At 39.2% G+C, this 26,598-nt stretch overlaps 5 protein-coding genes across 7 annotated transcripts; 4 read left to right on the forward strand and 1 right to left on the reverse strand.

Moving 5' to 3' along the window:
- The first annotated feature begins 963 nt into the window (after positions 1-963).
- Positions 964-4,693, forward strand: LOC111792414. Its single transcript, XM_023673857.1, has 2 exons — positions 964-1,395; positions 1,856-4,693. Exon 2 carries the CDS (start codon positions 2,035-2,037, stop codon positions 4,156-4,158), a length of 2,124 nt encoding a protein of 707 aa, XP_023529625.1. The 5' UTR covers positions 964-1,395; positions 1,856-2,034; the 3' UTR covers positions 4,159-4,693.
- A 2,676-nt stretch (positions 4,694-7,369) lies between these two features.
- On the forward strand, positions 7,370-9,305 carry LOC111792493 (chlorophyll a-b binding protein 151, chloroplastic). Its single transcript, XM_023674000.1, has 2 exons — positions 7,370-7,559; positions 8,442-9,305. The coding sequence occupies exons 1-2, from the start codon at positions 7,414-7,416 to the stop codon at positions 9,091-9,093; spliced, it is 798 nt and encodes a 265-aa protein (XP_023529768.1). The 5' UTR covers positions 7,370-7,413; the 3' UTR covers positions 9,094-9,305.
- Positions 9,306-10,167: 862 nt separating this feature from the next.
- On the forward strand, positions 10,168-16,917 carry LOC111792402 (pentatricopeptide repeat-containing protein At5g65560-like). Of its 3 annotated transcripts, XM_023673827.1 has the most exons (4): positions 10,168-13,433; positions 13,548-13,620; positions 14,146-14,309; positions 15,532-16,917. In XM_023673827.1, exon 1 carries the CDS (start codon positions 10,532-10,534, stop codon positions 13,304-13,306), a length of 2,775 nt encoding a protein of 924 aa, XP_023529595.1. In that variant the 5' UTR covers positions 10,168-10,531; the 3' UTR covers positions 13,307-13,433; positions 13,548-13,620; positions 14,146-14,309; positions 15,532-16,917. The 3 variants fall into 3 exon arrangements, with proteins under 3 accessions (XP_023529595.1, XP_023529594.1, XP_023529596.1); XM_023673826.1 differs by lacking the exon at positions 15,532-16,917 and having other exon boundaries at positions 14,146-14,523; XM_023673828.1 differs by lacking the exon at positions 15,532-16,917 and having other exon boundaries at positions 13,559-13,620; positions 14,146-14,523.
- Positions 16,918-18,084: 1,167 nt separating this feature from the next.
- On the forward strand, positions 18,085-21,103 carry LOC111792426 (OBERON-like protein). The gene is given in 3 exon segments (XM_023673884.1): positions 18,085-18,208; positions 18,774-19,916; positions 20,350-21,103. Coding segments are annotated over 2 exon segments (1,722 nt in total). The 5' UTR covers positions 18,085-18,208; positions 18,774-18,781; the 3' UTR covers positions 20,937-21,103.
- Positions 21,104-21,139: 36 nt separating this feature from the next.
- On the reverse strand, positions 21,140-21,924 carry LOC111792513. Its single transcript, XM_023674029.1, has one exon. The coding sequence runs from the start codon at positions 21,890-21,892 to the stop codon at positions 21,308-21,310; it is 585 nt and encodes a 194-aa protein (XP_023529797.1). The 5' UTR covers positions 21,893-21,924; the 3' UTR covers positions 21,140-21,307.
- Between the last annotated feature and the right edge of the window lie 4,674 nt (positions 21,925-26,598).

Here is a 26,598-nt window from a genome sequence, read left to right on the forward strand (position 1 = left end):
ACTATATATTATAATCGATATACATTTAATTTTTACTTAAACCTTAAACCTTAAATATGATGTGATTCTTATCTTTTAATAAAAGCATAGCATATGCTCCTATCTTTTAACCAAAGTTTATCTTACGTCTTTACCGATTGTAATAAAGTATAAAGAATGTAATACGTCGAGTCTTTTGCAGTTATACTTTAAAAGGAATCGTAAAAATTCACCGAGCATGTTCAGGTATCTTTAAAAACTAGAACTCAATTTTATGTTCTTCGACCGACGTAGGTCGACCTACACGACCAGTATAAAATGTTATGGAAGGAAACATATTCATTATATCTACACAAATAGCTTATCGTGACAGATTTTTGCTGTACTTTAATAGCACCTGAGCGGAAGTAAGACTAAAATTAAACAATATAAACATAAAATTTAAAAGGGTCGGTGGATTACGTATAACCAACAAAGTATGCATATAATTTGCATGGAACATTGAAAACCATAGCACAAAAAGCTTATGATTAATTTTATAATAAGGTTAATTCCAAAACATTTATAATAATTCCCTCTCAAAGACTCAGATGGTAAAAATCTGTAAAAAAAAAAAAAAAAGGTAAAAAAGTAATATTCTGTATTATTATTATTATTATTAGTACAAATGAGATAATATAAACCATAATTAATTTATAGTTAATGAAATAATAGAAATTAAAAAAGAGGAAAATAATTATTAAGCTACATTATTGATTTTTAGTTTTAAAAAAACAATAAAATTAATATTAAGTTATGTGTTTTTATTTTTTTAATTATAATCTAAAAATGCAAAAATATATATATATTTTTTTATAAAAAAGAGGAAATGTGAAATTATATTACTATACTTTAAATTAAAAAAAAAATGGCGCATGTTAGCAGGACGCACCATTAAATAGCATATTACAATTCCATTTTACAAGATTATATTTCCATTTTTATTATTATTACAACATTACACTAATTTTTATTTTCTCTTTCTAATTTTTCCGACCGGCGATCGAGGGCCTCCATCTCCAAATTCGTCGCCGCCGCATCTTCGGAGGCAGAGCCGGCTCCGAACCGGATCTAAATCGTCCATGTCCGACTTTCAGATTTCTTCAATTTTATGAACCCTAATTTACTTGTGTGTGAACTTGCAGTTACATTTTCCCCTATTTTTATTTTTTATTTTGAAAAAAGGGAAACCTAATTTTTAGGGGAATTTCTTCTGGTTTTCGCGGGAGGAAGTTCGTTTGAGTGAGTTAGTGCCTCTGGTACAGTGAGATTTGCCTACAGGTGAGCTGAGTTTCGCTCGATGTTCGAAGTACACGTGGCGATCTGGATAGTTACTACCTCCATTTTCTTGCTCGGATTTCAGTGAGCTTCTTTTAGGTATTTCTTTTTTTGGCTTTATTGTTCTTTTTTAATTTCAAGGGATGAAGTATTTGTTGCGTATGGATTTTCATTTTACATGTGCTATGGGTTTTGATTTAATAATTGAGCTGAATCTTGTGCCTTCTTGTTCATACGGATTTGTTGCGAAATGGGGTTTCTGATTTTGGTTTGAAGTGTTTGAATGTTGAAGAAATAGCGATGGAATGTTGAGATATTTAGTTGCGGCTGTACTCTGACTACTGAGAATTGAAAATGTCGATGTTGTCGAACTGTTTGAGATTGGGACTGGTTGATTCTTTTACTTCTAAGATCGAGATTCTTGAGGCTTTGAATTTTTTTTCCTTTTTTGCAGTATACTGTAGCTAGATGCTAAACTATGCATGAATTTCCCGTTCAAGATCTGTCTTCTATTTCCCTTTCTTCTTGTTAATTACTGTAATGTTCAAAAACTCTGCAGGAATTGTTCGCTTTTTCAAGCTAATTCCCGTGGGAACGTTGACATTTGTGGCAATTATTAGGGAACGTGGAAATGTGTATATGTTTAAGAATGTGGCTTCATGAGCTGTTAAGAACAACTCACTGGTCGTAGTTTTTGTCTTGAAGTGTTTTTGGTCTGTCACTGATTTAGATTTGTAAATGGAAGTAAACAAAGAGGAGGCCCTTAAAGCTAAAGTGGTTGCTGAGAAGCGTTTCGCGAAGCGGGACTTTAATGGTGCAAAGAACTATGCATTGAAGGCCAAAACTTTGTTCCCAGAGCTGGAAGGGATATCTCAAATGGTGTCAACTTTTGATGTTTACATTGCCTCTGAGATTATGTGTAATGGTGAAGTGGACTATTATTCTATTCTCGGATTGAAGCCTTCTGCGAACAAAGATGCTATTAAAAAACAGTACAAGAAGATGGCTGTGTTGCTTCATCCCGACAAGAATAAGACCATCGGGGCTGATGGAGCTTTTAAGCTCGTTTCTGAAGCATGGGCTCTACTTTCTGATAATTCCAAGAGAAATGCGTATGATATGAAGAGAACCACTCAATTGGCATCTGCAGTTAGCCAACCGAACTTATCTTCAGCTCATGCTTCTGCGGCTACGAGTTTTAACAACTATACCAATCTGTCCATGTCGCACAGTAGACTCGATACCTTTTGGACTGTTTGCACCTCTTGTAAAGTTCAGTATGAGTATCTCCGTAAATATGTGAACAAGAAACTTCGGTGCAAGAATTGCCGTGGCGTTTTCATTGCTGTGGAAACAGGAGCTGCCCCTGTGAATGGTTCTTTTCCTTACTGCAACTGGTCAAATGTTGCGGGTAATCGATATGGAAGTCATGGATTTGAGGGAGTTACGTATATCCCAGGAGATACTAGCTTTTATACTGGACATGGATATGAGTATGTTTCGAATGTGTCGTTTCAGTGGAACTCGTCATCTGCATTCTACACACAAACCTTGGGCCCGAATGGGCCGGGTTCGGTACCTGTTGATAATCTTGGTCAAACAAATGGGCATTTCAGCTCATCAGGAGTGAAAGAAAAGGCAAGAGTAAACGGGAAGCGCCCTACAAAAAACAAGGTGGCTAATATGAATGCAAGCATACCCTCTAGCTGTCATGAGATCTTGGGATCAGATAGCAATGGAGCTGATAAGAGAAGGAAGGTTGTTGCAGAAGCCAGTTTGAGAAATGGTTATGTGGAGAAGGGACCATTGGCTGCTTCAGAGTCAGGAGTAGCTAATGGAAATGCCACTGTTAAGCCCGAGCCTGTAGTTTGCTCCTCTCCAACTGAGCTTTCAGCTAAGCGCTCCCCTGTCCCTCCGGCATTCGACGCCAGAAAGCTGCTAATCGAGAAGGCAAGGACTGTAATTCGCCAGAAATTGGAAGAGATAAGGATTTCTTCAGCCACTGCTTCTCTTGAGAAATCAAAGACGGGATCTCAAGTTGGATTGGTTGGAAAGACTGGACGGGCACCGAAAACTACTAATACCGACGTATCCGGGCGTAGGTTAGACAAAGATAAAGCTGGACCAGTCTCAATAAACGTACCTGATTCTGACTTTCACGATTTTGACAAAGATCGATCAGAGGAATGCTTCAAGGCAAAGCAAATATGGGCTCTTTACGATGAAGAAGACGGCATGCCTCGCTTGTACTGTCTGATTCGCGAGATCATCTCTGTTAAACCATTTAAGATTCATATCAGTTACTTAAACTCCAAAACTGATACGGAATTCGGCTCAGTCAACTGGTTGGAGTACGGGTTTACGAAGTCCTGTGGAAATTTTCGTGCTTGGCACTCTGATGTTATTGAACATATCAACATCTTCTCTCATGTCTTAAGCCGCGAAAAGGCTGGTAGGGGAGGCTGCATTCGGATATATCCAAGAAATGGAGACATTTGGGCTGTTTATAGAAACTGGTCATCAAACTGGGACAGATCAACCCCTGATGAAGTGAGGCACCGCTATGAAATGGTGGAAGTTCTTGATGATTACTCTGAAGAGCTTGGTGTCTGTGTGTGCCCCCTTGTGAAACTAACTGGATTCAAGACGGTTTATCAAAGAAATACAGACAAAGATGCCATTCGTTGGATTCCTAGGAAAGAAATGCTACGATTTTCACACCAGGTACCTTCTTATTTACTAAAGGGAGAAACAAGTACATTACCTGAACACTGTTGGGATCTCGATCCAGCCGCTACTCCCGACGAACTGCTCCACACTGCCACAGAAAATGAAGGGTTAACTGAAACCCAATTGAGTTGAGTTGAGTTGAGTTGAGTTGAGCAGGAGAACGATGACGACGATGAAGATGATGATAGTGGGTGGGAGTCGATCTGAGCAGTCTTAACCAAAGTTAGGTCTAACTGTATAAACATGTCTCATGAGTTTGGCCAAATGCCATTACAGACACAAGGTGAGAAACCTACAGATGATTTGGATAATGTCTGCTGATTTGCTTCTATGACGATGAATTTAGCTTCAAGTAAATGCTTTCTATCTCTATCTGGTCGTAATCTTAAAGGAGCACTTGAAAAATTTTCGTTGGCTGAGAAACTTTGAGGCATATTATCCTGCACTGCATGCACCACAATACAAGTTATTATGCTACGTTCTTCCCTGCCCTTGTTAATCAGCAGAGCTTTGTTTTTCCTTTTTCCTTCCAGATTAGTTTCTCTTACTTTGTTCTAATGGAAATGAACGAGAACTTGGCTGTTTATTCTCTTGATCTTGTTGTAAAATTTGAAGCTTCATTGCTTTGAAGCCTCGTTTCATACGACAAACTACTGATTTTCTCATTTCCTTTATGCTCCCGTGAGATCCTACATCGGTTGAAGAGGAAAACGAACACTCTTTATAAGTGTGTGGAAACCTCCCCATAGCCAACGTGTTTTAAAAACCTTGAGGGAAGCCGAAAGAGGACAATCTCTACTAGCGGTGGGCTTTGAGTTGAAGGTAAAACCCAAATAAGACAATATCGGCTTGTTGTGTGTTTGAGCTGTTACACTACTAGATTCTCACACAAGGATAATATCTATTAACGGTGGGGTTGAGTTGCCACACTCCCAGATTCTCATGCACATATCCAAAACACCATTATCTTATGTCGAGCTAGATTAAATTAAATGTACCGTAATCTATCGAGCCGGGAAATATTAGTCTCTTCGTGTCAAAACTGGAATGTGGAGTCCCTTAAAATCTTAGCTCTTAGCCCCAAGCCTCCATTAGAATGCTTTTTCCCTTGCAGCTGCTACTAAGTGACCATTTCTTCCATTCATTGTACGGCTTAGAAAGTCAACTCATTGACCTGTCTGCAATTTGTGGGCAATGAAATGAATGAAGAACAAGCAGCAGAAGAGAAAAGAGCCTTTTTCCTCTTCTTTTTGGACCGATATTTCGGCTGAGGACTGCGACAGGCCGCCATGATTCGCAGAAAAAGCAATAAAGAAAGAAACCTTCACATTTCTCAAAGCCGCTTTCGAACAAGATGAACCCCCCACTTCGCTGACACAAAGTCGCGCCGATTTCTGGTAATTTCTTCCTCGATTCTCGTGTTTTTTTTTTTTCCTTTCTTTTCGTAGCTTCGCGATATGAATTCGATTGTGGCTTGATTTCCGGTTTAAACAGGTTGGATTGAAGATCTTAATTTGCCTGATCTTTCGCTTCTCTCATGTGTTCTTCTTCGATTTGATTTTGATTGTTTCGTTTTTCTTTTCCGTGAAATCAATGTTGTGATTTGTAAAGGTTTGGGAAACGGCGTCTCGGTATCATTTGATTCACACGGCGGCTCTCCTTGCTGCCCCCTTCGATCAAGAACCCTAACATTGTAAGTCTTTTCCCTTTTCTCATTCCTCGAGTTTCTTTACATATATGCGGTCCGATATTGAATAAACGCGTATCACCTTTACATGGAAGCTAATTTTCTTTAAAATGTCGTTTTGTATTATATACATATATATATCATTATGATTTTTTTTGTAAAAATGACCCCCGAATTTTCAAAAGTTTTAATAATAACATAACTTTAAAACTCGCGTAGGTAAAAGTATTTTAAATTTTTTTCTAAGTTAAAGGTATTATTAAAAATCTTTATCAGTTTGGAAAATCTAGAGCTATTACATATTTTTTAGACCTCTAACAACAAACGTACTCCTTATTATTGAAGTTGGATTTGTGATTAGCGTTCGACGTTTAGGGTTTACTAGACCTAGAGTTTGCCCCTAACAAAAAATATACTACATAATAGTTGATTCAGACTATGTGAATGTAATAAAAGTGCTTAGAGGGAAGATGTTAACGAAATTCTAGAGTTCAATACTTTTTGTGTAATGACCAAGATCCACCGTTAGCAGATATTGTCCTCTTTGGACTTTCCATTCCGGGCTTCCACTCAAGGCTTTAAAACGCGTCTGCTAGGGGAAGGTTTCCACACCTTATAAACAGTGGTTTGTTCTCCTCCCAACCAATGTGGGACATCACAATCCACCCCCCTTCGGGGCCTAGCGTCCTCGCTGGCACTCTTTCCTTCCTCTAATCGATGTGGGACTGCCCCCAAATCCACCCCCTTTGGGGCCCAGTGTCCTTACTGGCACACCGCCTCGTGTCTACCCCCCTTCAGGGAACAACGAGAAGGTTAGCACATCGTCCGATGTCTGGCTCTGATACCATTTTGTAACGACCCAGATTCACTGCTAGCAGATATTGTTCTCTTTGGGCTTCCCCTCAAGGCTTTAAAACGGCTAGGGGGAGGTTTTCACACCCTTATAAACAGTGGTTTGTTCTCCTCCCCAACCAATATCGAACATCACATTTTGAGTTTTTTTTGGGAGACAAATATAGTAGAGTCATTGTCTTTTGAGAATAGTCGAGATGCACGCAAACTGACTCGAACACTTACAAATATAAAAAAACAAAATGGGGTTAAGAGAGACATTAGTGATAGAATATACGTGTGAATCAACATCGAGAAAAGTATGAGAAAGTGTGTAATGAGAACTTTGTGAGACTCAACGACGGGACCCAGTAGCTTCTTTGCCCATTCATTTTTCTTTGTAAGTAATGATCAACGGTCAAATCTTCCAATTACAAGGATGTGTTTGTTAACCTTGGTCGAGTTACGCTCACTTTAACTAATCCAATTATTCATATTATTTATTTTATATACATTTTTTATATGTTACTATTTTAATTCTTCCCAAATTTGAAAAACCAAGCATTTCCCAAGATATTGGAGGACAAATCTAACGGCCCACTTGATCCATTGGAGTTTTGGGCTTTCTTGTCTCGGCCCAATAAAAAGGATACTTGTGGCCATGTGGACGACCCCACCAATATCTTAGATGCCACGTGGCTTAATAATACGCCATAAATGATCTGCATGAGAATCTGGGTTTAAGCAGAAGGGCCAATAGGATGCTGCTGACGTGTAGCAATCCTAATCCACTATATATCTTTCCATCCCCAATATAACCTCCATTTTCAATACCTTCATCCTCGTCTAAACCCAGCCTTCACCCAAAAATGGCCACCTCTGCTATCCAGCAATCCGCCTTTGCCGGCCAGACTGCCTTGAAGCAATCCAATGAGCTCGTCCGAAAGGTCGGCGCTTTCGGTGGCAGCCGCTTCACCATGCGGCGGACGGTCAAGAGTGCTCCTCAAAGCATATGGTAAAGCTCCTTCATATATTTACTTTACCAGTTTGTTGGGAGTGTTTGTTTAGCTCTCTTCAGAGGAAGTTAAACTGTTCTGAAGTTACTGCCCTGATGTGTTTTCTGTATCTTTATGCTAGTATATTTGTCTAGTTTTTACCCTGTGATATAAAGTGTCGTGTCTATTTAACTCGTGGGGCTGTCTCCGCAGAGGCTCGTCTCTAACTGGGCGAGCCTGACGAGCCTGACGCAGTTGTGACAAATACACTACCCGTCTTTGGTCATTTGACCTTGGTATTATTTGATTCAGGTTCTATACACTCGTTTATCTTTGATGGATTTGTTGAGCTAGCCCACTTAGAGTTGGAACCGATAGAGGCCACCCTGTCCGTATCCACCCATCTGCTCCCGAGTTTTTGATGACTACTCATAGGATTAAGGGGTAGTATAACAGTGTCTCGTTTTTTATGGCTATACTCATAGGGTTAAGGGAGGTAGTGTAACAGTGTCAGAACGAGTCATAGAAGTCTGATAGTGTTAAAACTTCGATGTTATCTTGGGTATGGAATAGTTAGGCGAGAATATCGCGCTCTCATAGATTGTGAGGCTTGGATAGTAACTCTCATACTACCGGCCGTTTGAGAAGTTTCCTGCACATTTCAAGCAGTAAATCTCTACTCTCGTCCCTACGAAAGAGAATTTCGTAGGAGATAGAGATTGAAATAGGAGGCGGGAACTTCTCCATCTCCGTCTCATGATTTCTCTAGTTGAATATGACAAGTTCGAGAAAAGATCAGTTTAAGGTGATTCGAAGAACATTTAAGGTGATTCGAAGAACAAATAAGAAGAAGAAGAATTTAAAGTTCCATTTGAAATGCAAACGCTTTGTTTTCTTAACAGGTATGGTCCAGATCGCCCAAAATACTTGGGACCCTTCTCTGAACAAACACCATCCTACCTGACTGGAGAGTTCCCTGGTGACTACGGCTGGGACACAGCCGGTCTATCAGCAGACCCCGAGACTTTCGCCAAGAACCGTGAGCTCGAGGTGATCCACTCCAGATGGGCCATGCTCGGTGCATTAGGCTGCGTCTTCCCTGAAGTCCTTGCAAAGAATGGTGTCAAGTTCGGTGAATCAGTCTGGTTCAAGGCCGGTTCACAGATCTTCTCCGAAGGTGGCCTCGATTACCTTGGCAACCCAAACCTCGTCCACGCACAGAGCATCCTAGCCATCTGGGCTTGCCAGGTTGTGCTGATGGGGTTCGTGGAAGGCTACCGGGTTGGGGGCGGTCCCCTTGGTGAAGGGCTGGACCCAATCTACCCAGGAGGGGCGTTCGACCCACTGGGATTGGCGGATGACCCAGATGCCTTTGCTGAGTTGAAAGTGAAGGAGCTGAAGAATGGAAGGCTGGCAATGTTCTCCATGTTTGGATTCTTCGTGCAGGCTATTGTCACTGGAAAGGGTCCTATTGAGAATCTGTTCGACCATGTTGCAGACCCTGTTGCCAACAATGCTTGGGCTTATGCCACCAACTTCGTCCCCGGAAAATGAAGAATCGAGCAGCTTCGTCCCTCTCCTTTACAGTCGAGCAGGTTCGGTAGGAAACGACTGTTCTTGACTCCATGAGTGAGCGCTGTGTAATGTCTGTAGTACAAACTTCCTGCAATCGAATTTGTATGATTGAAGTTCAAAGTTGTGTGCTTTGTGATGTTTATATAGAATTTCTAATTAGATGAACTGCTACTTCCTTGTTTTAACCAAAATCCAATCCTAGCTAGCCTTGGCCTTGGCATTAAGAACCCAAATTTTCTTGGGGTCATTGATAACTCGATCTCTATCACGTCGATCGTTTAGAAATGATGTGTTTATTGTTGTAAATCTTATAACAAAGAGCAAACTCAAGTAAAAAACTGTGCACGTGCATTAAGCTTCCACCCGTTTATCAGTTATGCACGCTCTCAACTCGTAGTATCGTTGATCTGTTTAGTAGATTAAAGCCAAAACTTTGAACCTACTATAAATACGGTAGATTGTGTTGGACAAACAAACAAAGGAAGGGACTCAAGAAGGTTGGTTGAACACCCAAAATGTTCGATATTCTATGGATCGATTTTGATTATCCAAAAAGTCCTTCATGAAATTGAGCAATGCATGATGAGTGGAAAACTCTACCCAAGTGTGGAGGTCGTGACAAGCTCGGAAGTTGCTTTGGCAAGATAAGGGGTTTGGTTAGTTGATCTCAAAAGATTAATTGGGCTCGAGAAGGGGCTTGGTTAATTGATTTTGACAACTTACAAATCTGAGATGGTGCTCCCGGTGAGTTTTCGAAAAAAATATGTATGGAATCTACATGGAAAAAATCAAACATAGAAACTCATTTTAAAAGCTATCGAGAAAGCCGAAAACATCATTCAATGAGATTGATACGTCATTCCAAGGCAAAACCCTAAAAAAATACAGGGCCAATCTTTATTAGGTCGATAGATATTTCGATTTTGTGTTTACCGCGTATAAGAATATTACAGAAACTTTTAAAAGAGAAAAAAAAAAAAAAAATGAAAGTTTGGGTTCATATGTCCAAGAATTGAGGGTTAATAAACAAACACAACGTGAATAGCCCATGGGAATCGGTTCTAATTTCCTTAACACCAATGAAACAATAATGCGAGAAATTGTGGATTCAACCCTTTTCTTTGGAGAAAAATTAAACCCTTGTTTTGTTTCATTACCTTCTCTATGAACTAATTTCTTGCCGAAAAGGAGAACTTGGAAACTTTCAGGCCATTGGCGGCTGCGGTTCGAGTTCGGTTGGTTTCCTTTTCTTCCTCATCTCTCCGCTAGCCTAATTGGAGGCACGAGCTCTATGGTTCCCCAATGACCACGTCGGCCGCATCGCTGATAATCCCACATCTCTATTTCCTTAATTCCGTCGCCCCATCTCCCAGATCTTTGAAACCTTCAGAAGCTTCACGACTGCCCACAATCCGAAATGTTAAAACCCCACAAAACCCCACCTCGTATTTGCCTCCATAGCCTTATTTCTCTTCTGGGTTCTCACCAATCTCTCAGTTTCTCATCGGAGCCGCACCCTTGTTCAGCCCCTTCACTTTCGCCCGCCGCAGATCCTTTGCCGGAATTGGTATCTACAATCTCTGACATTCTTTCGCGCCCCAAATGGGAATGGAGTTCAGAGCTTTGCCATTTGAGCCGCAAACTCAAACCCCATCATGTAGTGAAGATCCTCGAAACGCACGAGAACACGGATTCAATCTTGCGCTTCTTTTACTGGGTTTCGAAGAGGCATTTTTTCCAACACGACATGAGCTGCTTCGTTTCGATGCTGAATAGGTTAGTCCAGGATCGTCTCTTTGCGCCTGCTGATCATGTAAGAATTTTAATGATCAAAACATGTAGGAATGAGGGAGAGATTAAGAGGGTAATTCAGTTTTTGAGTGAGATTAATACTAAACATGGTTTTGGTTATACTTTGTATAGTTTTAATACTCTTTTGATTCAGTTGGGCAAGTTTGAAATGGTTGGTTTAGCTCGAGATGTGTATATTGAGATGCTTAACAGTGGGATCAGACCCAGTTTATTGACATTTAATACAATCATAAATATCTTGTGCAAGAAGGGAATGGTTCAAGAAGCAGAGGTGATTATGAGTCATATTTTTCATTATGATGCCGGTCCAGATGCTTTTACATACACATCTTTGATTCTTGGGCATTGTAGAAATCGAAACTTAGATTTGGCCTTCGAAATGTTTGACCGAATGGTGAAAGACGGGCACGATCCAAATTCTGTGACTTATTCAACCCTTATCAATGGACTATGTAATGAAGAGAGGCTAGAAGAGGCAATGGATTTGCTTGAGGAAATGGTTGAGAAAGGGATCGAACCAACAGTATATACGTACACCGTTCCAATAGTTTCGTTATGTGATGCTGGTCGTCTTAGTGAGGCAGTAGGGCTTCTAGGAAAAATGAAAAAGAGGGGATGTAGCCCGAATGTTCAAACATTTACAGCTCTAATTAGTGGTTTATCACGAGACGGGAAATTTCAGGTTGCGATTGGCCTATATCACAAGATGTTGGCTGACGGTTTGGTTCCAACAACTGTTACGTACAATGCCCTGATTAATCAGTTGTGTGTGGAAGGAAGATTCGAAACCGCCCTCAAGATTTTTCAGTGGATGGAGAGTCATGGCAGTTTGCCGAATACACGAACATATAACGAAATAATTAAAGGCTTTTGCTCCATGGGTGGCATTCAGAAGGCAATGGTTCTCTTTGACAAAATGCTCAAGGCTGGTCCTTCCCCAAATGTGATAACTTACAATACACTTATTTATGGATATACCAAGCAGGGTTATATGAACAATGCAATGAGATTGTTAGAAATGATGAAGGGCAATGAATTTAAGCCCGATTCTTGGACTTATACTGAACTGATTTCGGGGTTTTCTAAAGCGGGAAAATTGGATCATGCTTCTTCTCTTTTCAATGAAATGGAGGAACATGGTATTTCCCCGAATCAAGTTACGTATACAGCTTTAATCGATGGATATTTCACTGTCGAAAAAGTGGATGATGCTTTGATATTGTTTGAGAAGATGCTGGAAAGTGGAAATCGTCCAAGTAGTGAAACCTACAATGTGATGATAAGTGGTCTCTCTAAAATTAATCGTTTTTCTGAAGCCGAGAATTTCTGTGGTAAAATGGTGAAGCAAGGCTTGCTCCCGAATGTCATTACCTACACCGCCTTGATTGATGGACTGTGCAGGAATGGCAGGACGAGTCTTGCATTCAAGATTTTCCATGAAATGGAGAAAAGAAGTTATTTACCAAATTTATATACCTATAGTTCCCTAATTTATGGCCTATGCCAAGAAGGTAGGGCCGAGGATGCAGAAAGGTTACTCGATGAAATGGAGAAGAAAGGATTAACCCCGGACGAGATAACTTTTACGTCTCTTATGGATGGTTTTGTTGCACTTGGCAGAATTGATCATGCATTTCTTCTTTGCAGGCAAATGATTGATGTTGGCTGCAGACCGAATTATCGAACCTTCGGTATATTGCTGAAGGGATTGCAAAAGGAAAGCCAGTCGCTTACGGAAAAAGTTGTAGCCGAACATGAAGTGACGTATACTTGTAGCTCTAACGATAAACATCACAGCACATGCACAATGTACGATCTCCTTGCTAGGTTGTCTTGCTATGGATGCGAGCCAACGGTTGATACGTATACCACTTTAGTGAAAGGCTTGTGTGGAGAGGGAAGATGCAACGAGGCCGATCAACTTGTTACAAGCATGAAAGAGAAAGATTTGCAACCTGGTGAAGAAATTTATCTTGCTCTATTGGTTGGTCAATGTAAGAACTTGGAAGTGGAATCTGCTCTTAAAGTCTTCGACTCTATGGTTACAATAGGTTTTGAGCCGCACCTATCAGCTTACAAGGCTCTCATATGTGCGCTTAGCAAAGCGAATTGCAGACACGAAGCTGAATGTATGTTTCAAACTATGCTCGAGAAGCATTGGAATAGCGATGAGGTTGTCTGGACAGTGTTACTTGATGGGTTACTCAAGGAGGGGGAAATTGATCTAAGTTTGAAGCTTCTTCATGTCATGGAATCGAGAAATTGTACTCTCAATCTCCAGACGTACGTTATGTTGGCCAGAGAACTATCTACACTCGATTGCTCGATCGAAATCCCTCAAGTCTCTAAACATTTGGGAAGTGTAAAAGATAAACGTTAACTTAAGTTCGCTTATTTGAACAAGAAGAATGGTCTCAAGCTTCCCATGTAATAATGGACATTGGTCTAATGGGAATTGCAGAGTTTACCTGAGGGCATTTTCGTTCCTGAATGGCTTTATTAACGTGGTAAGCAAAAATATCCATGAACAACGATTACCAATTTGTGTTCGTTGTCTTTTGTTCTTCGATTTTAATGCTTTAGTTTCGATTTTATTCCTCTTATTGAAACGTCTGCTGTAGTACTGTTGCAGAAGAACAAACCATTGATGCGCTTTAGAAGGAGACGATACTGCTCTACAAGTAGCTTCTAAAGGTAGAGTTCGTTTCATCCAGTTGCTGTCCACGATTCGTACTAAGCATCTTTTACGCTTAAATCTATATCGTTTCGTCATGCCATTTGATGAAAACATTGAAAGTCTTTTACGGTCTTTAGAGGGGCGGTCTTAGTCATAGAATTTACGATTTTTGAGGAAGTTTCCAAAAGATGCAGTGTTCAAGCCTCGAGGTAGAAAGAAAGCTTGATGCTCGGTTCGAGCCTCTAGGTAGTGTTAGAAAGAAAACTTGATAAATGAATATCTTTTTTACGTCGGGAAGTCTTCCCGTGGAGTAGTAGGGTGGGTTCTGATTCCATGGGTATCTTTTTAATACAAAAATGCCTTTTAGCATCGAGATTCTGAGGATCTCGATGCGTTAAGCTTTAAGATCATCTCGTGCTTCCATCTGCAACGATTCCATTGACGATGTTACTTCAGAATCTCTATTTTTCCAGTTTATCTTTTGATTTTCTACTGATAATGGAGAAATGTGTACTGAATATTCTTGCATCTCGATTTTGCAGGGTAAAACTGATAGTTTCTGCACAGTTTTCGATGTTCGATGACTATTAGAACAGGAATATCTACGTATACATAATATCGATGCCGATACACCACACGATTTGTTGATTCACTTGATTCTTTCCATTGCCAAATGTCGTACCAACGGAATGCTGCCGTGGAGCAGGTCTATTCCTTCTATATCACTATTATGAGTCAATAAATAGTGAAATTGTTTGATTAGCCACAGGATTAATGACCGAACCATAATGTGAGTTTGTTTAGTCCTAGTCCTAGTCCTAGAGTCAAAGCTATTCTTCGAGTGCCTCAATTTTTGGCACTTCCTGAATAAGAACATTGAGAAAGAACCGTGAATAAATGTAACACATTTTCCTGCCCTATGTCTGACCCGAGTATACTTGATTATTTGATATCATTGCACAATCTTTGAAGGCTGATAATGTAACCGCTCAAGTCCACCGCTAGTGGATATTGTCCTCCTTGGGCTTTCCCTTCTGGGTTTTCCCTTAAGGTTTTAAAACGCGTCTACTAGGGAGAGGTTTCCACATCCTTATAAAGAATGCTTCCTTCTCCTCCCAACCGATATAGGATCTAAGAATCCACCCCCTTCAGGACCCAGTGTCCTTGTTGGCACATAACCTCGTGTCCACCCCCTTCGGGGCTTAGCCTCCTCGCTAGCACATCGTCCAGTGTCTTTTACAACTGTTTTAACACCATTTAACCCGAAGAAAGCAGAATCCAAGTTGGTTGCCATCATTCAATGGACTCATGAGGCAATGAACAATGAGGGACCTGTTTAGATAAATGGGTAATCTTCCTAGTTTCTCCTTTTTCTGCCCTATGTCTGACCCGAGTTTACTTGATTATTTGATATCATTTCACAATCTTCGTTTGATGATAATGTAACTGCTCAAGCCCACCGCTAACAGATATTGTCCTCTTTAGGCTTTCCTTTCTAAACTTCCCCTCAAGATTTTAAAACGCGTATACTAGGGAGAAGTTTCCACACCCTTATAAAGAATGCTTCATTCTCCTCCCAACCAATGTGGGATCTCACAATCTACCCCTCTTTAGGACCCAACGTCCTTGTTAGCACACCGCCTCATGTCCACCTCTCTTCGGGACTTAGCCTCATCGTCCAGTGTCTTTTACAACTGTTTTAACACCATTTAGCCCGAAGACAGCAGAATCGAAGTTGATTTCTCCTTAAGAAAAGAAATAAGCATTAGAAAACAGAAGAAAGAGAAAAAAAAGAAAAGGTTTGAATCAGGTATTATTGTCCTCTTTCTCTCCCTCTCTTTCTCTTTCATGCATTATATGAGGAGGGGGGGCTGATTGAAATCATCTTTAATGCAAAATATTCCTCCTAAACCTTGTCTTCTCTGCAGATTCTCGCCTTCCCCTGGCCCTCTTCACAACCCCATTCAAAATATATGAAAGGAATTGGAAGCGTCCAAAACATTGGTAAATGCTGTTCTAACTCAAGGCTGTTCTAAATGACAAAAAAAATGACACAAACCATTACCTAACCCTTTATTCCTCAACCCTTCCTTCCAAACGCTACCATCCATATCTGGTTTGGACTTGTTACATGCATTTGTTTTCCATTAAAAAAAACCCTTTTCTCTAAAATATTCACCAACCCAACCCTCTCTAGACCACCCTTTGAACCTCTTGCTGTTTGGATTTTCTTGCAAACCAGCTGATTCCCCCCTCTGTATGATTATCAATCAGAAAAGACCCCATTTCCCCCCCCTACTACTCTAATGATAAGAGCAATACATTTTAATCCTATAACTCCCAACTCTATGCACTTCCACCAGCTTAAACTTCCATTGAAGTGCTCTGCAGATGGGTAGGCACAGTAGTGAAACCACCATGATTGGTACCTCCATAGCTCTCTTACAGGAAAGGTTCAGGCAGTTGCAGAAAGACAAACAAAGGAGAGAGAAGAAGGAGCTTCTTAACCTGTTGTCTGATTCGAATAGAGTCGATACCTCCTTGATAATGCATTTAGAATCCAATAGCTCGTCGACCTTGAGAGATTTGAACCCTGATTCCCTCTCCCTTGGCCTGAACTCGTCGAGTGCAGGTAAGCAAGTCGATATCCATGAAGCTAGGTTGATGCCTGGAAATTCAGTCATGGGTAGTGGCTTAAGAAGTTGTTTAGATAATCCAGATGTGGCTACCACTCTTCATCTATGAACAGTTTGTTCACTTAGTGTTTGTGTTGGTTTATTTGTTGCTTCTCTTCCCACTGATAGCTTGTGTGATCAATATGTGTATTGATAATGGTGTGGACATTCTGTGAGTTGTTTTCTTGGTTAATTCTTAGGAATGTGTACCTAATGAGAGAGGGAGAGAAGGGAAGTAATGGAAAGTTTGGTCATTTTTAATCCTTTTCTTTTGGTTCATGAGATTTGAATATCTGAAAGTTTGTGTCGGTCGGTGTGTCGCGACTAGAAGCTTTCCATCTTTGGATATATGAGCGAGAAACTGTGAAAGTGTCCCGAAATTTATTTAGTGATTAGTTGTCAAGGCAACTAAATTTTGTTTTTTCGGGAAGAAGGGGGGAGTTGGCATCTCGATTTTAATTTTGAAGTGCGAGAGATGAATTTTCGTAATGTTTGGAAATATTCAATGTATTTAGGTATTCATTGGACGTTGGTGATCTAGCCGTGTGAAGCGAAATCTTAATTCTTAACGTTCGAGAAATGATTCTTGTTATTCTTTAAAATCATTTTATTCTATTAGTGATGCACGTCGGAGTTTGATGTTGCAGTGTGCTTATGTTGTTAATTTACGTGACTCAATGTTTGAGAAATGATTAAACAATCCTCAATCAAATAGCATTTTAGCTATCAAATTGACTCCTATGGTTTGAGCATCATTTCGATTTGAATTTCTTTATTTAAAATTTTCTAGTCCTATAATTAAAATTTTCATTTCAAGTTTAATTCGATTTAGTCAATATAGTTTTAAGTCTTTAAATTGATCTTTAAAAAAAAAAAAAAAAAAAAAAAACTTTTGTTATCATAATATTTTTTTTCCTCTAAATTTTATCACATTTTTTCAAAAATTACAATATTATCTTTGACCAGTATTTCAATGAAATTTTGTTTGAATATTCGACGAAAAATTGACTAGACAATGACTTGGAATGACATGCAATAACTTTATGTCAAATATTTTAGCGATGTAAGGTATCTTAAGACTTAGCTCATATATTTACATTATTGCATCGGATAACTTTATACACCACTCGTGTGGACAAATTCATCGTATACAAGTCTAGCTAACTAGCGTTTTTTAGCTAGCTGAGCTGCGATGCTAGTTGTAGCTCGTCTTAAATTTCTAAGTTTAATGCTATGTGAACGAATGCTAGAAAGAAATTTGGGAGTTTAAAACATAGTATGACAAATGAACTTTAAACTTAGAGATGAAAGTGGCAGATGGGCTATCGATAATTTTTTATCCCTTAATTTCACGACAAATTTAAGCCTATGAATAGGTGAATGCAATCAAATTATCCTCTTCCAATTTCCTTTATTTTAGTTTTGTACAGATATACGAATTTATGTTGGAAGTTGAAGCAAAGATCTGAAGTTTCAGAAGAAAATCTTAAATAAATCCAACTTTACCAATTTGAGGGCTCTCCTCTTATAAACAAAGCTCAAATTTAGACGCATCGTTGAACCCGGCGCTGACCGTATTCGGCCCATTTCTACACGCAAAGACCACGTCTCTGTCTATCTTCTCTGTAGGGGTTCGCTAGTTGAACCTCTGTTCGCCTCCTCCTCTTCGTCTTTCGTTTTCAGGGCTTTGAAATCTGCAAATTACCCTGCTGATTATGAAACCCAATTCAACCCTTTTCTGATTTCTGGCCTTTCTCACTGCTTTTATCAGCTAAGAATCTCGAATCCGTGGTATAATTGGTGGGTTAGCTCTCTTTTTTCTTTTCTTAGCTTTCTCGTTCTGTATTTGAGTTGGGAAGTTGATGAACTCGCTAGAACTAATGGCGTTTTCTTCTTGATCTTTGGAGTTTCATTTGCTTGTGTTTCTTAGGTATGAACTTGTTGTACGGACTTGGTTATTCTTGCTAAAACGTTTCTAGTTGTGTTGGATGCTAGGAGATCTGGGTTTTTTTTTGTTCAATTGTTATTAAGTTGTTCTTGATCTAGCTTTAAACTTGGTCTGTTGCTTGTGATTCTATTTCTTTTCGGCCTGTGGATATGATCTTTAGTCGTTTTGGAATCATGAACTGTTTCGTTTCTCTCCTTGAGTACATTGCAGAGAGGGCTTCCCTTTGTAGTTAGCACTGTCTCTGCCTGAACCTGAAATTTAAGTGCCTTTTCCGTATGATTCATATGAAATAAATGATCTTATTCCCCATAGTTCTGCGCTTGTGAGCCTCGTCGTGATCATTTAGCGTTTAGATAGTTCTTATCGTTCCAAACTGTACAAAATCATTAGTGTCTTATCCATGGTAATCTTGGAAGGGATTGGTAAAATGGCAATTAGGAGTTCTTCTTAGAAGTTGCCTACTCGTAAAATGTTTAATGTATGTACGTACTTGTTGAGCGAAGGTTGATGATGGTTATTTATGTTTATGATCGTTTTTTTTACGCAGTAAGATTAATGGGTGCATCGTCTGGTTCTAACATCCATCTCCAGCCTGCATCAAAGATGATTCCCACACGACAACAGCCACGACCTGAGGAACTACAAACGTCTCTTTCATTAGTTTCCTCGGACCCTCAACTGTCACCTGAAGTACCCCGATCTAATTCTGAACAAGTTCACGATTCTCCTGCTGAGAGTGCTAGTTCTCAGGAGACGTAGCCTATTGGCGATGGAGTGATGGGAAAGAAGATGGAAAATGGAAAGGCAGACAATGACTTTGTTGAACAGTCGGTGATTCATCGTCTTTCTAGTGCTGATAAAATCTCCCTTCGTGACATAGCAAGAGACAGAATTGAGGTAATCGCTGAAAAGATGCATCGCTTACCCGAGAATTTTCTAGAAAATTTGAAGAACGAGCTTCGAACTATTCTTGATGGGAACGGTAGTGCACAACAGAGAGATGAGATTTTTATTCTGCAGAAGCTTGTTCAGCATAGAACGGATTTAACTGCGAAGACCTTAATTAGAGCACATAGAGTGCAGCTTGAAATTCTAGTTGCAATCAATACTGGAATTCAGGCGTTCTTGCACCCAAATATCAGCCTCTCCCAGACTACGCTCATTGAGGTTTATGTGTATAAGAGATGTCGAAATATAGCTTGCCAAAACCAGCTTCCAGCCGATGATTGCGCTTGTGAGATATGTACTAGCCGAAATGGTTTCTGCAATCTCTGCATGTGTGTAATATGTAACAAGTTTGATTTTGAAGTTAACACGTGTCGTTGGATTGGTTGTGATTTCTGCTCTCATTGGTCGCACACCGATTGTGCTATTCGTGATGGAAAGATCTGCGTGGGATCTTCTGCAAGAATTGGAACTGGACGAACTGAGATGCATTTCAAGTGTCCTGCTTGCCATCGGACATCCGAGCTACTTGGTTGGGTTCGAGATGTTTTTCAACATTGTGCTCCGTCCTGGGAACAGGAGTCTCTCATGAAGGAGCTTGATTTTGTCAGTAGGATCTTTCGCGGAAGTGAGGACCATGGAGGGAGAAAGCTTTTTTGGAAATGTGAAGATCTCAAAGAGAAAATGAAGAGTGGAGTAATGGATTCGACAGCAGCATGCCGAGCAATATTGATGTTTTTTCAAGGTACGTCGTCGATATGATCTCTATTCTTTTTTGTCTTGGCTGATGAGAATTCGAATCATTTTCGTGTGCAAGCGAGTCGTAGAGGTGAGCATGATTATTCTTTTACTTAGTTGAAAACGTTAGTTCTATGGATAACATCATTTTTTAATAACTTTTCAAACAAGATAGCTTTAGTCGATATAGCCTGTCTTCGGGATGCTGTTTGTATAGAAGTGTAAAGAAAACTTCCCGGAATTCGCTCCTCGGCATGTCATGAATGACCCGAGATTGATGTAGAGTTCATGGAGCCATCTGTTCCATTTGAGAGGGGAATTTTGTCCCTCCTTTTTTTTACGCCCATTTGAGCGGTTTTCTAGCCGTGTTTACTCGGTGTCTTTCCATTTCTACTAGTAATAATCATCAAAATCTAACGTCCTTCTTGGTCTTAATGAAGAGAACGAGTCGGACTCTATCAGTAGCCTTGAAAATGGGGAAGGGGGTAGGTTAGCAGCCCCACAGGAAGCATGCAGCCGAATCACTGAAGTGGTGCAGGAGGTTATAAGAAAAATGGAAATTGTTGCAAATGAGAAGATGAGAAGCTGGAAAAAGGCTCGTATGGATGTCGAGGCCTTTAACCGTGAGGTTGAAGATAAGGCCAAGGAAGCAGCTGAGATAAAGCTGGACCGACAACGAAAGAAGCTACAAATTGAAGAACTCGAGAAAATCGTTAGACTTAAATGTGCAGAAGCTGATATGTTCCAACTTAAGGCCAATGAGGCAAAACGAGAGGCCGAGAGGCTTCAGAGGATTTCTCTTGCCAAAACAGACAAGTCCGAAGAAGATTATGCTAGCAATTACTTAAAACAACGTCTGAACGAGGCCGAGGCCGAGAAGCAGTATTTGCTTGAGAAGATCAAGCTACAAGAAAGCTCAAGAGCTTCACAGAGCAGTGGTGGAGCTGAGGCCTCGCAGATGCTTATGTATTCAAAAATTCAAGATCTGCTCTATAATGCCTCTAAGCCAGATTCAGCTACTAGATGAGAACTTTTTGGGATCAAACCCGGATGAATACTAAGGTTTGAGAGCACGACGATATGTAAATTAAAATGTTCTTAGTTATGTTGTTTTGTTGACTGATGATCTATGAGTCTGTTTCTTACTAGATCTTCAGATACTTATATGGTAAATGTAATCGGTCGTTGGCTGCTTCTTTCGTGTCGAACTTCTGTCGATTGCTAAGAACAAAACCAAAAGCATAAATGTATTTCATGATGAAGACAACAACATTACAGCAAACTACTATGCCTTATTAGAAAGGTTGCTTAAAACAGGAACTACTATCTCGAAAATGACCGACAAAGCTGGGAATTTATTTGAATGAACTAAGCTGCAGGGACGGGCGGGGGATGGATTCAGTGCAGCGGACGGTTCTTCTTCATTGCTGCATACTGTAACGATTTCGCTCCTTTCTTCTCATTCCTCTGAACTATTGTTTCAGCTGAACTATGCTTTTTGTCTGAAAAAGAAGTATTGTCATATGCAATAGTTGTGCTTATACCATGACATCTTATGGCTGAGTTTAAGCACACATTTGGGGTGACAATTTGTGCATTGTTCATACATACACCCATTTTTCTGCAGTTGGTTACGCTGATCATTCTGTTCGGAATGCTTGATGGAACCAGGCTTCCGTTCGGGAAGTGCAAGAGATTGCTGAGCACTAATCTCGTGGGGATAGAATGACTAAGAACAAATTCTTCTATACGGTCAGGCGAAATAGCAGCTCGAGAAAGTTCCTGATCAGCAGGCATGAAGAACGTTATATCCGAGTTCAGCAAGTTTTTATGTGAGCTGTTTAGGATCTTGAGTAGTATGACAAAACCATGGTAAGATTTCATTCTCATGTCATCCATGGCTGCTCGCAGGTCGGTTTGGTTGAAAGTCGTCGCCCGAGCATTCCCAACCAAGAAGAGAAGAACAAAAAACCAGGAAGCCATTAGAAAGGTACAGACTCGAAACGAAAAAACTGTCTTCGAGGCACAGATACTGAATTTGGCTTGAGATTTTGGTGAATTTATAGGTGGGGAAGCAGGTTTTGGGTACATGAACAAGGTGCATAGCTTGTGTTCTTCATCATACAATTTGAACAGTGACAATTAGTTGAGAAAGGCAGTTTTTGCCTGAAAATGGTATTGTTCTATTCCATTTTTTTGAAATGAAAATGCATTTTTAGCAGATCAAAATGGCAGATTTGCATCAAAAAAGGCCACAGCAAAGGAATGAGCATAAGAACAAGCAGAATCAGAGGCACAAATGGGTTAGAACAGGTTTGTTTCCATATTTAGTAGCTCAGTTTTTGTTATTTTAATGAGACAATATGCAATCTAAAGCAGAGATCATGATAATATTTATATATCTCATATAATCCTAAAAGTGGATACTGCTTTTGATGCTTTCTTTTTATATTCATCCATGACTTAATAATAATAATAATACTCTGTCTGTATGCCACCATTAACACTGTAAAGATCCTCCTTCTCTGTCATACTGTTTATCATACTGTTTAGTGCCCTCACATGCCCAAATATGCCTCACTTTTTCTCAAGTGTTCAAAGAAAACAAAAAAAGTATTTTCTATCTCGAGAAAGAAGAACGAACCATTCTTTATAAAAGTGTTGAAACTTCTCTAGTAGACGCGTTTTAAAAAATCTCGAGGAAAAGCCCGAAGGGGACAATATCGAGTAGTGGGCTTGGGTCGATACAAATTGTGAGATCCCATATTGATAGGAGAGAGGAACGAGTGCCGAGGACGTTGGGCCTCGAAGGAGGATGAATTGTGAGATCCCACATCAGTTGGAGAAGGGAATGGAACATTCCTTATAAGGATATGGAAGTTTCTCCCTAGTAGACACGTTTTAAAAAACCTTGAGGGAAAGCCCGAAACGGAAAACTAAAAGAGGACAATATCTGTTAATAGTGGGTTTGAGCCGTTACAAATTGTGAGATCCCACATCGATGGGAGAGAAGAACGAGTGCTAGCGAGGACGCTAAGTCTCTAATGGGGTGGATTGTGAGATCTCACATCAGTTGGAGAAGAGAATGAAATAAGGGTGTGGAAACCTCTCCCTAACAGACGTGTTTTAAAAAACCTTGAGGGAAAACCCAAAAGGAAAAGTCCGGAGAGGACGATATCTGCTAGCGGTGAGCTTGGGCTTGGGCTGGGTTGTTACACTCTCTCTCTCTCGATCCTCACACACTTATGATTATCCATTAAACCTGTTATGCTTGCTTCCACTTTCTGCAACATTATCACATGCTTGAAACTCTTGTAAGCCATTTTTGTGAACCAAATCCCCATTAAGATCTTGCACAAATGATGATTATGAATATAGTTATTGAAGTTTTTCTTTACATTAAGTTAAGTTCATATCTCTCTCTGTGCCTCTGATTCTTGGACTCTTGTGAGTGTCATGAGTTTATGAAGCTAATGGGACATGTTTTTCAAAGTGTCTCTTCATAGACAGCATAGACAGCATAGACAGCAACTCTTGTAGCTTTAAAGTCAAAGATGAACTGAAGTAAAATAAAGAACTCCTCCCCACTTCATTAACTAGTTTTTTTTTTTGTTTTCGCCATCATTGTTAATAGGATTCTTGCACAACCCTTTTGTCATTATATACGACCCATATCATGAACTGGAACCATCAGTTATATTACTAGTTTAGTCACTGAAGTTTCGAGTTCGTGTCGAATAGGTTCCTAAACTTTAAAAGATATTAAATACGTATGTCTAATAAGTAATCTTATGTTAAATGTCTACTTTCGTGTTTGAATGGTAATGTAATCAAAGAAGCTCGTGCATTTCCATTGTCACTGTCGTTAGAGACTAAACTATTCAAATACTATCATAAGCTCATCCACACTAAACTCATTCTCGAGAGCCCTAGCTGTCAAATATCATCTCTCATAAGACAACAAAAACCTTATAATATTTGGTTGTTAGAAGATTTGTAAGAACGTTTCACTGATCCTAGATAAACCCTGTCGTAGATTTAAAAAAAATTATAGTACTATAATCAAGCCGTTCTCTCTTTCTACGCTCATAACTTGGAAAGTGATAGTTGTCAATGTCTTGATCCACGACCCAAATCGAGACCGAGCAAGACAAATGTAGGGGTAAAAATGGAATTTAGCATCACATTTGTTTTTCGTAAAATAAAAAATAAAAAATAAAAAATAAAAATTGGTTGAGGATAGGATAAGCTTTGGTTTTGAAATTAGAATAGAATGCGGCGATCCAAAAAAAAAAACGTATGAAATGGAAACAGAACTTGATACTTGATTCGTCTGTTCAACTTTAGCTTTCAGTGGGACCCACTTCCATCTGATCGCCGATTCTGTCTCACCATCGCCACCTTTCACTTTCACTTTCACGGACAATTAACGCCGTCCACCCGATTTTTTCGTCTCCCTCTCTCTCTCCTAGGGCTACCGTTTGGCTGCCTGTAAATAAAATAAATAAATAAATAATAATAATAATAATATAGTTTATTTATTTAAAGTATTTGAGTGCCATCCAGCTAAACAAGCAATGTCCCTATAAATAAAAAATAAAAAATAATTAATTTTATAATTTTTAGGAGAATTTAAATTAAAAAATAAAATCATGAATATTGCTTTTTTTTTTTCTTTGAAATAAAAATAAATAAATAAATTGTGGTGCCATTATTATTGGTCCAAAGAAATCTTCATTGGAAGAAGAATTTTATTGAGTGGTGGGACTCATTTCATTTCTCGTACCCATTTTTTTTAAATCATTTTATATTTTTGGACAATGACGTCAATAATTACCTTATACCTCGAACATTATTAATTACCGACATTGTTCCTTTTAGTCTGTAACATATCATCGTCAGCCTCACAGAAAAGTTTCTATGTCGTTATAAGAACATAATCCACCTCCTTTGGCTCGGATACTATTTGTAGCAGTCCGCACACCGCTCGGTGTCTGACTCTGATACCATTTGTAAACAGTTCAAACCCACGACTAATAGATATTGTCTACTTTAACCCGTTACGTAACCCTAAACCTTATCATCGTCCGCCTCACGATTTTAAAACAAGTCTACTGGAGAGAGGTTTTCACACCCTTATAAGGAATGTTCCGTTTCCCTACGTGGGATCTCACATATACCTTGTCAATTAATTTAATCTCTCGATTTGTGAATCGTTTATACAGTAATTTTTAGCTTATAAAATGAGTATCGGTAAAGCTAGAGTGGACTATATAATCAATGAATATACCAAAATCGACATTTTATGTATACTATGCATCTATCTTATTCATATTTGATTCATTTTTATCTTTATGAAACATTTTAAGACTTTCGGTGATTCTATTTATCTAAAACAAGAATTTTTCTTAAAATGCTAGGAATAATATAAGATATGATACTTCTCTATCGTAACAAAAAAAAAAGAAAGGATAAGAAGGAAAGGTCGGCCACGGAGAAATGACTATCTCGAGTAATATAGCTTTTTTAGTCAAATTTTCTATTCGGGTCACGTTATTATTTAACCTAATGCTTCGAGATCAAAATTTTCTACTCAAAATCAAATCGGGCTTAGGGTTTAAGCTGAGAAGATCTAGCATTGTTAAGCAACTGTTTTTACTGTAATGATCATTTTTACGTTCGATGTTCGATGTTCATTATTCTTTCTACCTCGTATATATAATCGGTATGATTGGAGAGGAGATATCGTTAAGGACAAAAAAGAATGGACGAGGGAGACCCGAAAGCAATTATGTTCCCGAATGCATTTGAATGTGTGTGTGTATATATTAAGTAAAGTGGGTAGCAAATTGCATATGATGATCCCTTTTAAAGCCATAAGCATGGTACATATGAAAAAGAGGATATTCCAAAGCAAACTCACTCACTTTTTTGTATGGATTTTCAAGATTGCTTAAAGGAAAGGAATTGTTCATTGGTGGGTAAATTTTATATTTATTAACCATCAAATTTTGCTTTAATTCTCCACTACTTTGCGTTTTTTACCCCTCCCTTAGGCGTCGGGTCGAAGTCCACCAATAATAAATATGGTCTGTTTTGACTTGTTACGTATTAGGTTAAGTCAGAGAATATTTGTTAGATGTGGGCTTAAATATTATAAATGGTATCGGAGTCAGACACCAGACAATGTGCCAACGAGCATCCTGGGCACCTAACGGAGGTGAATTGTGAGATCCCACATCGGTTGGAGAGAGGAACGAAACATTCCTTATAAGAACGTGGAAACCTCTCCCTAACATACATGTTTTAAAACCCTGAAGTTGACGATGATGCATAACGAGCTAAAATAGACAATATTTGCTGGGAGTAGGCTTAGCTATTACAGTAAATATCCCCATAACTCAAGGTTAAATTTTGCTCAAATTATTTAATCTCCATTAGTCTTATGCCTAAAAAATTGGTAAACATATTTACCTTGGGTGTGACGTTTGTGTAAATGAGACATATATGATTGAAACGAGACTACATCTAATATTTATATAAACACGTGAGTGAAGATAAAACATCCTACATGTGACACTCGAGTAAAAGAGATGTACATGAATAAACCGAGACCACATTTAAAGATAAGGTTAAAGAAAACGAAAGTTACTACTTATACTAACAAGCTACTACCTATACTGAATCAT

This window comes from Cucurbita pepo, chromosome LG04, assembly GCF_002806865.2.
Source record: "Cucurbita pepo subsp. pepo cultivar mu-cu-16 chromosome LG04, ASM280686v2, whole genome shotgun sequence".
NCBI classification, from domain to species: Eukaryota; Viridiplantae; Streptophyta; class Magnoliopsida; order Cucurbitales; family Cucurbitaceae; genus Cucurbita; species Cucurbita pepo.